The sequence below is a fragment of the Cryptomeria japonica genome, chromosome 10, assembly GCF_030272615.1.
Source record: "Cryptomeria japonica chromosome 10, Sugi_1.0, whole genome shotgun sequence".
NCBI classification, from domain to species: domain Eukaryota; kingdom Viridiplantae; phylum Streptophyta; class Pinopsida; order Cupressales; family Cupressaceae; genus Cryptomeria; species Cryptomeria japonica.
In genome coordinates this window covers 189075209-189086189 of record NC_081414.1, presented here as the reverse complement: position 1 = coordinate 189086189, position 10981 = coordinate 189075209, and the positions used below count along the sequence as shown (strand labels likewise).

At 35.6% G+C, this 10981-nt stretch overlaps 1 protein-coding gene across 1 annotated transcript; it reads left to right on the top strand.

Moving 5' to 3' along the window:
• The first annotated feature begins 3129 nt into the window (after positions 1-3129).
• Positions 3130-4170, top strand: LOC131079152 (pentatricopeptide repeat-containing protein At3g26782, mitochondrial-like). The gene is made up of 2 exons (XM_059212304.1): positions 3130-3709; positions 3815-4170. Exons 1-2 carry the CDS (start codon positions 3130-3132, stop codon positions 4168-4170), a joined length of 936 nt encoding a protein of 311 aa, XP_059068287.1.
• The last annotated feature ends 6811 nt before the right edge of the window (positions 4171-10981 follow it).

Sequence of the window (10981 nt, the reverse complement as noted above, 5' to 3'; positions counted from 1 at the left end):
TATGTGGTTACTTGGATGTTCTTGTGTAGTATCCTTTGGTTGTTAGGTGTCAGCCTAGGTCTAGAGTGTGTGGGACCTTGTGTCATCTCCTAGCATGAGGGGTGGTTCCTTTGGTTCCACATGGTCGGGTGGATTGATGTCTTCTTCCATTGGGATGTTCTTCTTTGGATGCACTAGTGCGTGGATGTGGATTCTTATCTCTCCATCTTTCAGATGGATATTGTAACAAATGAATGTATATGTTTTATATGGCATATGTATTTGTAGAATTCATGAGATCTTCATATTTATAGATTGAGAGCTATGCTCCTTGATGTAAATGGAAATGTATATGTAATGATAGTTGATGTATTAGGATGAGGATATGACTCTTGTAAGAGAATATATAGATGTATCATGTTGTAATTGAATATTGGCACATTAATGGAAATAATGAGATTGGATCTATTGTTATGCTTTTAGTATTATGTGTATGTTATTGTATAAAAGAGGTTAAGATTGTGGTAGATAAAATTGGGAATGACATAGTGAAGTTAGATGATGATTAAGTAATTGGGATTAGGAACATTTGGTATTGGTGCTCTTAAAATGAACTTAACAAGATAATTGGGTAATGTAATGAGATAGGTTGCATTCATGATGGTTTAGTAAAAGATTACTCTCTATGCATTAAGGAAGTAAATGATTTATAGGAAAATGTTTTAGTAGAATTGAATTTGATAAGTGAATGTGATGATGAATGTTGTGTTGCTTAAGTAATGGAGTTGAGATACCCTGGGGATGTTTAGATGTTGAGTTGTGTTATTTCCGCTTGTGTAATGAGTTATATGATGGTGCTTTTATGTTCACGTTCATGATGGATATGTGTATATCATGTTAATGGATGTTAGATGAATATGAGTACTTGGTTAAATGTGTTGCATTAGTAGATGTTTTAAAAAAAAAAATCTTTGGTTGCTTGTTATTTAGTTATATTTCTCTAAGGTATTTTGGTAGGCATTACAATTAGAATATACAATGCATGGATTTTAAAAGTGACTACCTAGAGAAATATTAAATGTGACATTTGTAGCAAATACGCACCTTTCTTCAAAATAACAAGTTGGATTTGCTTTCATGTTCATTACTTTTCTAAAAGTTGCTTCGATATCAGTGATTTGTAATACATGTAGAACATGTATATCTTGAATAGATAAAAGTTCTTCCAATACATTTCTGTCAAGATGCCAATGAACTCGAATTTAGCATACTAAAAATTATGAACATTTCTTCTTAATATGAAAGAAGGGTTCATTCAACCATGACAAGTCATATTAGTATGAAGTTCAAACATACAATTCAACATAGCTTAACAATAAAATACTTTGGAAAAAACAAATCTATACTATATGTTATCCACCATACCCATGAATCAACCTACATTGAGATCCTTGTTGATGCGTTAACTACAAAAGACTTTGCCCATCATGTTTTTGGTAAGAAGTAATGAAACTTTATAACATGAAACCTACACTACCTAAAATGCAATCAAATAAGAACAATGTGTTCTATAAATCCAAATATCATGAATAGCACCTAGAACTTGAATTTGAAGAGATCAAATTTTGTATATATTAACAATCCAAAGTTGTCACCTCTCCACACAGAAGTCCATCGAGTATAGCATATCATTAACTTAATACTTACAATATAGAGATTTTTCTTGTTTAACTTAACCCATCTACATAGTGAATTAGGTTCCTTCTCCCTTGGTGAGTTTGGTAAGGCCCGATTAATCAAAATACTTGTTTCTGTAGCATTTGTTATTAACGATATAATAAACGTTTATCATCCTTTTGCATCTATGCTGAGTTTTTCAACCGTTAATGTTTGTTTGGTTTTGAAACTTGGCGCTCCTCACAGATTACCTTCGAAGGTTTCCATTCCCTTGAAATTGCTTTCGAAAGGGTATTAAAAGCTGTAAGTGATTATAGTCCAAGGCTTACCACTGGCAATGTCATTATGGTAGACTGAATAACAATGAGTATTTTCCACCCTCCAATTACAGTCATAAAATGTCATTGCTCTCCACTACTCATCTCAATCTCACAGCATTATGTAGAGAGAGCCAGTTGAAGGATGCACTGCATATTCTGCTTACCACACATAACTCCTCTGAAGACTACTATACCTATTTTCAATTATTGCAAACCAGTATTCTCAAGGACGCGCATTCATCAGGGAAGACTTGCGTTTGCAACCCGCAAAACTTTTCATAACAAGCTTATTTACATGTATGTCAAGTGCGGAAGTTTGGTTGATGCCCGTAAAGTATTTGACCACATGAAAGAACGAGACGGCGTCTCATGGAATACAATTATTGCAGCGTACAGAAGACATGGGTATCCTCATGAGGCAGTCACACTGTTTGGGTATATGAAACAAACAGGTATCCAACCCGATCGGTTCATTTTTGCCAGTGTACTCCCAGCCTGTGCCAAAATAGGAGCTTTGGAACAGGGTATAGACATCCACCAAAGCCTTAAGGGTACAGGGATTTTGTCAGATGTTGTAGTTGCAACTGCCCTGGTAGACATGTATGCAAAATGTGGAAGCATAGACAAGGCATGCGAATTATTTGACAGAATGCCTCAAAGAAATGTGTTCTCGTGGACTGCAATGATATCAGGATATGCACAAAATAGATTTGTTGAAAAGGCTTTAGAAACTTTCAAGCAAATGCAATTGGCAGGTGTAAAACCAAATTCCACAACCTTTGCTAGTATTCTCCCTGCCTGTGCCAAATTGGGAGCTTTGGAACAGGGTATGGGCATCCATCAACGCTTAATGGAAGGGGGGATTTTGTCAAATATTATAGTTGGAAACGCTCTGGTAGACATGTATACAAAATGTGGCAGCATAAACAAGGCACGTGAACTGTTTGACAGAATGCCTCAAAGAGATGTCTTCTCGTGGACTGCAATGATTGCTGGATACGCACAAAATGGTCTTGTTGAAAAGGCTTTAGAAACTTACAGGAATATGCAATTGGCAGGTGTAAAGCCAAATTCCACAACATTCGCCAGCGTCCTCCCTGCCTGTGCCAAAATGGGAGCTTTGGAACAGGGTATGGACATTCATCAAAGCATAATGGAAGGGGGATTTTCGTCAGATCTTATAGTTGAAAATGCTCTGGTAGACATGTATGCAAAATGTGGAAGCATAGATAAGGCACGTGAAATGTTTGACAGAATGCCTCATAGAGATGTCATCTCGTGGAATGCAATGATTGCAGGATATGCACAAAACGGATTCTGCAAGGTTGCTCTCAAAATCTTTGAATTAATGTTGCATTCTAGAACATGTCCTGACATGATAAGCTTTGCTTGTGTCCTGTGGGCATGCAGCCATGAAGGTTTAGTGGATGAGGGCTGTACATACTTCAATCTCATGAGTAACTCTTATTGCATTACACCTACAGTCGATCATTATTTGTGTATGGTTGACCTTCTTACACGTGCTGGCTATCTTGATGACGGCCTAAACTTAATCATTAAGATGCCAATTAAACCACTGGTGGTTGTGTGGATGTGTTTTCTTGGTGCCTGTAGATTACGTATCAATATAGGTTTGGGAGTATTCACCGCGATGCTGCTTTTTGATTTGGATCCTAAAAATGCTGCGACTTATGTTCTTCTCTCAAACATATATGCAGAAGTAGGCAGGTGGGGTGAGGTTCAAATGGTAAGGAGATTGATGAAAGATAAAGGAATTAAAAAAATCCCCGGATGTAGTTGGATTGAAGACCATAAAAAGGTACATGCTTTTTGTGTAGGAGACAGATCACATCCACAAACACAGGAGATCTATACAAAGTTGGATAAATTGGCTTTGGAGATGAAAGCAGCAGGGTATATTCCAGATTCAAAACGTTTGCTTAATGATGTAGAGGAAGAGGAAAATGAATTATTTCTTTATCACCATAGTGAAAAGCTGGCAATTGCATTTGGTTTGTTGAACACACCCCCTGGAACAACTATTAGAGTTGTTAAGAACCTTCGAGTATGTGCTGATTGCCACACTGTAACGAAATTTATTTCTAAGATTGTTGCGAGAGAAATTATTGTGAGAGATGTAACTCGTTTCCATCATTTTAAACAGGGACTATGTTCTTGTGGAGATTATTGGTGATGCAATCTGAAAGAGAGGCTTGCACAATGATAATTGATGCAAACCTATTCCTCAAAGTTAGGAGGCAAGACAAACTAATTTCTTAGAATCAAGAGATTTGTTGAACCGTGTTTCCTAAGTTTAGGATTCTCTTAATGACTTGATCCTTAGAGAACAACAGTTGCTAAAAATAGAGAGTTAGAGTTAAATTAGAAGACGGTATCTTGTTGTTGGATATAGGAATATTAAATTCAAGCTATGTCATGTTTAGTGATTTAGGGGATAGAGGATGCATTGGCATTTGGCAACACTTCTGTTTAGTGTAGATACTTGTGTAAGCCCTTCCTTTCTGTAAATACGAGTTATCTTACTGATATTTCCTTACACACAGTCTTATTGTGGATTTTTTTCATTTATCTGATGCAGAGAGTACCTCCAGACTCGTCTGCCCTTGTCTCTCAATCAGATACTCTCAGCATCACTGCCTGCTATGTTATAAGAAAACTCTTGAATGTTATCAAAGTTTAACTGAGGAGCAGACCCTCTGCATCATCAGAGCAAAAAGATCTTATGAGAGACATTTACTCATTGAGTTCTATTCTCAGTCATTCTTAGGAACACCAAATGTAGTGAATGATGAATCTGATGCGATTCTGACCTGAAGAAGACACCGCCACTATCATTGGATCCTACCAAGCCTTGAGAAGAAAACCCAAAAAAAGAAGATTTTGAAGTGTATGGCGTAAGAATAGAAAGAGTGGCATCGCATACCAGGAGCTGCAAATGGGAAGACGGAAAAAGTAAAAGGGAAGAGAAATGGGTTGTGCATCTGTTTTGTGCAGAGACTTTTGTGAGTCCTCTTATCTGTAAATATAGATGTTACTGTTAATTTCTTGATATGGTGTGTTGACAATGTTTTGTGCTTCGATTGATGGGAAGAAGAGAGGGGTATATAGTAGTATATTTGTAGACCTTGGTCTTATCCACAGTGACACCAAGCATATATGGTGCTCTCCATTGAAGCCGCCAAGTAAACCAAAAGCCAAAATCAATGGAGATAAGAAGCTAACAAGGGCCCAACAAAAGGAGTTACAAAAAATAGAGTTTGAGTTGTAAGGTTTATGGTGCCTATTGAAGGAGTGTGAGCTATGCAACAATAAGCAAACAAGAAAAAGAATTCTACAACAAAGGTGTTGAAAAAGTGTGAGAAGGTGAAAAAGAATAGTGACACTTTGTGAGAAAGAGTCATTCTCAAAGAGGAAGGCCATTAAGGATTAGAAAAGGAGTGGAACTAATAGAACAGGGAAAGATAAAATCCCTTGAAGAGTTGGCACAAATATTGATGGATGAAAGAACTTTGATGAGGTCTTTCAAGAGTCTCAAAGAGCAAAAATTGTTGAATGGGATGAAAATGAAGAGATAGTTGAGTTTGATGGAGCTATTGAGTTGCGTTATCCCAAAGAAGGGGAAGGCATTGAAGCTTACAATGCAGAAAGAGAATAGTTGGAAGACTCAACGAGAAGGAATGCAACCTATTGCAGGAGGAGGCTCAAATTGTTGTAGTAATGGAAGCAACCTATGTTGGAGAGGAAGCTGCAGTTGGAGAACTTTGGCAGCCCCATATGTGATCAAAATTTGTTGTTTTAAAGAGTACAACTTGCTAGAAGCAGCTAGAGAATTGTCTAGGGAATCCCATTAGTGAGAAAGCAGGAGTAGAAGATTATCATTTTCCAAAAAAAGGAACAAAGGTGACTGAGGGAGGAAATAAAAGCACAGAGATTTGCTCAGCAGCAAAGGAGGACAATAAAGAAAAGGAGTTGACTTGTGAACAACATCGCAAAGTCAAAAAACAAAGACCTCATAAAAAGAAGAACTTGAAAGCATGCCTATATGGCATAATGTGGAGGAGGAAGCACTTATGGGAAATTTGTATTCCCTTAACTTTATTTTTGTTTTAAATGATTTATGTAGAGGTGATATAAATGGTGTAAAGAGCAATGAGATCTTTCAGTTGAAGAGAACTCATAAGCCTTCAAGGAGTTGACAATAGAGGAATAAGACCAATTGGCAAATAAGGAGGATCTCTATTCTAACAAGTGTTTGGGAATGAAAGAAGAAAAAATGTGATGATTTGAAGAGATGTCCAATTTGGTTGAAGGGAACACTATGGCTTGATTCTTCAATTCAAAAGGATGGTTCTATCATCTATTCCAAACTCTTTCCTATTGCATCACCAAAAAAAATGTAATTTAGTTAGGTTAAGATTCTTAATGTTTCAATTTGTTGTTCATGTAAATAAGCTTTGAACCAAGAGGTTCATTTAAAGGAAGGGAAGAATAATGCAAACCAACTCCTCAAAGTTAAGTGGCAAGACAAAATGACTTCCTAGACTCTTTCCTAAGGAGTGTCTTAATGACTCAATCCTTTAGAGAACAATTGTTGCTAAACTTAGAGGGTTAAAAGTTAAATTGGAAGATGGTGTCTTGTTCTTGGAGATAGGAATATCAGATAGAAGCTATGTCATGTTTCATGACAAAGGGGATAAAGGATGGATTGGCAATGCTTTTGTTTAGTGTAGAGACTTATGTAAGCCCTTCCTTTTTTGTAAATACAAGTTATTTTATTGATTTTCCCTTACACACTATCTTATTGTCATTGTTTTTCGTTTCTCCTTGTTTATTGTGCTCTAAGAAGATTTCTAAATGTTTTCAAAATTTAACTAAGAAACAAACCCTTTGTAGCAATAATGTGCACGATGTCAAACCTTCAGTAATAATGAAGGGACAGTTTTATTCTTAGTTTTAAGAATTATTTGTGCTTTGTTTTGAGTATTTGGCAAGGTTAGGATACAGCTTCATAAAATTAAATGCATGGGGAGCAATGTTTTGTTGGGGTATTTGCTAAAGACTTGTTTTTTGAGAACATGGACATTTTATTCACAACTTGCATATGTATGAAATGAAAAGTTGGAGGAAGAGGTGCAGAAATAGAAGAAAAAATGAAGAACACTTCAAGTTGTAAGATTTGGCTATGGAGATAGCCAACCAAGATCTAGAGGCCTAATGGAAAGCACAATAACATGAGAAGGCCAATATGACAAGAATAAATTGCATTCCTATCAATTTTGCAATAGAATGAATTGAGATTACAAAGGAGACCCCTTTGTTATGTTGGTCAAGGTGAACATATGATAGCATAATATTATGACAAGTGTATTAATCTTATGATATGAGACATAAAGTGATAGCTTATCATTCACTTAAGATGGAGAAGTGATGAAGTGATAATTGTCCACTAAAGGTGGAAATTCCACTTGAAGTGGGAATGTTCCTATAGACACCTAAAATTGTCCTGTCTAATTAAATAAATAAAAAATATTTATTTAATTATTTAAACCTAATTTTTCTATTAATCAAATAAATCTTTATTTATTTAATTAATTCATTTATCTTTTTCTAGCCTTATTTATCATTTAAATAACTATTTTTATTTATTTAAATTGTTATTTTCCTAAATTAAATAAATACTTTTATTTATTTAATTGATCCCACTTCCTCTATTAATTAAATAAATCTTTATATATTTAATTAATCCATTAGCCTTTTCTACCTATGACACATGTCATTCATCTCTTAACTCCTACACTACCTACCCTCTCATTATTTTCTTATTTCTTTTACCTACCCTTTAATCCTAGTCGACCTTCTATCTTTTACATCTCTTAATCTTATCCTTCCATTTCCTAAAGTGTCTTCTATATAAGAGGATGCTTCCTTCATTATCAATCCTCCCAAGCATTCTAATCAATCTTAAGCAATCAAGCATTTTTGCGATCAAGCTATCAACCACATTTTTGTTCTTTGTTGAGCTCTTGTGTGCACATAAAATATAAGAGCAAATATATCAAACAAGATCAGTGGAGATAGGAAAAATGGAGAGTCAAACCCTAGTGGACATGTGATGGTATAATCTTTGTGATTTTGTTGATTTGCATTGTCTTAGGTAATCTTGATATGTTATGGTGGATCTTTGTTGTTGTTAGGCTAGGGTTTTGTGGTTGAATTCATTTAGTCTTTCAATATTATTGTTTCCATTATTCACTTTTCACCATATACAGTTCCTATGTGGTCTCTAAGTAAACTTAAGTAACATGTGTGATTAGGACCTAGATGATGGACTTACTAGGTACAACACTTTAATCACACCAGCACACCCCCTTAAGTGCAACTTAGGGAGAATGTACACAAAACTATACAAAGATGCAAGATGGGTCCTGACTACTAGACTATGTTAGGTACCCATGTACAAATATAATGCAATCTCTCACAAATAGAGAAAATGAGAAAACCTAGTAGGGCAAAACTCCTCCCCAAAAGAGAGATGAAAATGCAAAATACTCTCAAAGAAGAATGAGAAGGGTAAAACACCACGTGAGGAAAAATCCCCCCCTATACGAGAGAAGAAGAGAGACCATGTAGCCCCTACTCAATGTAGAATATGCACCAATAGTAGATGCACCAAACGATGTAGAAGATGCTCCACGATCATTGAACAATGTTTTCCCCCTTAGGAAGCAAAAAAATAAAGGTGTACATATGAAGTCTCCATAATCCTGAAAATAATATGTATGAAGAAATATCAAAATGTATGGAATCTTTGAAACTTGCTCAAGTGTCCCTATGTCCATGCTGAAAGTTTCCCCACTCCAAATCAAGTGTACTATGCCACATTGTTGACAAAGGCAATCCAAGATCTAGCGGAGATGAATGCAGAACAAGATCCAAAGGCCCAAGTATCTCCTTTAAAGACAGAGACCTCCTCCAAATATTGTTCCAAAATATCCATATTCGTGTCAAACTGTGAATGTTGATCTTATAGAGAGTGAACAAGAGGGTCAAAGTGTTCCCTCACAACAACTAAAGAAGGATCATCTCCACCAAAGAGAAGATGAGTGTCATCAATGGTGTCTCCCAAATCTACAAAAAATAGGACTCCACAAACAAATATGCAATTATTGTTAAGTAGTCATCACAAGAAACTATATCTAGAAGACAATGTATATGTCATTGCATTGAATCACAAGAAGCCATGGGTGTAGAAACACAAGCATCATCAAGACCAATAATAGGTGTGATCTCAATAGGAGGAGATAAAATGCAAGGATTGAGAAATGGATCACATGTGAAGATACCCAAGTTCAAGTAACCAAAGTTCTCTTCAAGACCAAAATCGACACTAGAAGTGTGATCATAATTTGAAGAATCAAAGTCATGAGTAGGAACAAAGTTTGAAAATGAGTACAATCGAGATGCATGATCTACCAGCCCAGTAGCAATGACTACTCTACTCTCCAAGTCTTTGATAATAACTGAATCAAGAGTGAAATCCATATATAGTTTTTCCTACTCCACCATGAGTGATTTGATAGATGGAAAGGGGATTGTTTATTGAGTGAGGTACACACAAAACATCATTGAAGGTGTCATCCCCAATATCAATAGATCCCCTCCATTACATCCATTATATATGATCTTCCATCAAAATAGGTGGCATGTTCCAAGGCTCAAATAAAGAGAACATAGACTATGAAAATGCCATATGATGAAAAGATCTTGAATCTAGAAGCCATCTCCTTGATCCATGACCTGAAATTGTACAATGAGCTTGTCCTTTATTCTTACTTGTTCCAAAAATGTGACTCTTCTCCTTATCAATTTCTATTTGTTTTGAAGAAGTTGAAGTAGGAATTCTAGAAGGTGAGTTGATTCTATTCTTCTCAAGTAGATGTTTCAATTCATCAATATCATTCTTATAACAATAGTGTTCTTCGTTTTCTATCTTCTTGCAATATGCACAAGTAGGCTTCTCCTTAGCTGATCCCCCCTTAGGAGATGAATTTTAAGATTCTTCATTCGAATTAGATGTGGATTGTGTGTTCTTAGGCTTGTTCAAAGATTGCTTATGGTTCTTGTTGGATCCTATCTTATAACTAGGCACCAAAGCATGTGACTTGGATGACAAGAATACCCATGGAGATTAACTTTTTTTGTTCAAGAATCAACATTCTATAAAATAATCAAATGATGGAGTAGTATAGGCATTCACCATAGTAAACCGATGAGTTTGGAAACTAGAAACAAAAGTTGCATGCTTTGAAGAAAACTTGTCCAACAAATTGAAGACCAAGTGTGCATCCTTCTTATCAATGCCAAAATCTTTGAGTTATGCTCTTAGTTCATTTGCCTCAGTTACATAGTCTTGGATTGTATCGAAATTCTCTAGATCAAGATTAGTGAGATCATTATCAAGTTTACATTTCCTAATCTCATCAACTTTGTCCTACAATTGAGAAAGTTTATCCCAAGCATCCTTAGTTGTTTTACGCTTATCAATAAAAGATAAGATCAACAAATACATATTTTCTCAAGGTTCCAAGAGCCATAGTACTTTTAATGAGCCAATTCATTTTTACATTAGGATTTGATAGTTCTAGAATGGATCTATCAATGTAGTGAATTAATCCTTTTCTCATTAGTTTACTCCACACACTTATTTTCCATGTTGCATAGTTAACATAAGAAACTTAGGATGGTCAACCCATTGCTAACATTTAAAGAGCACAAGAAAGAACTAAAAGCGCAAACACGCAACACAACCCCCTGAATCCACTCAATCAAAGAACAACAACCCCTCACCCCCAACAAAATAAAAAAAAAAGTTAAATGTTTTGGAACTTTATAGTTAGTGTGATTACAATTGCTAGTTGCAAAACAAAGGCAAAGTGGATTTCTGTTTTTAATACTTATGAATTCCATCATCAAGATATATTAGA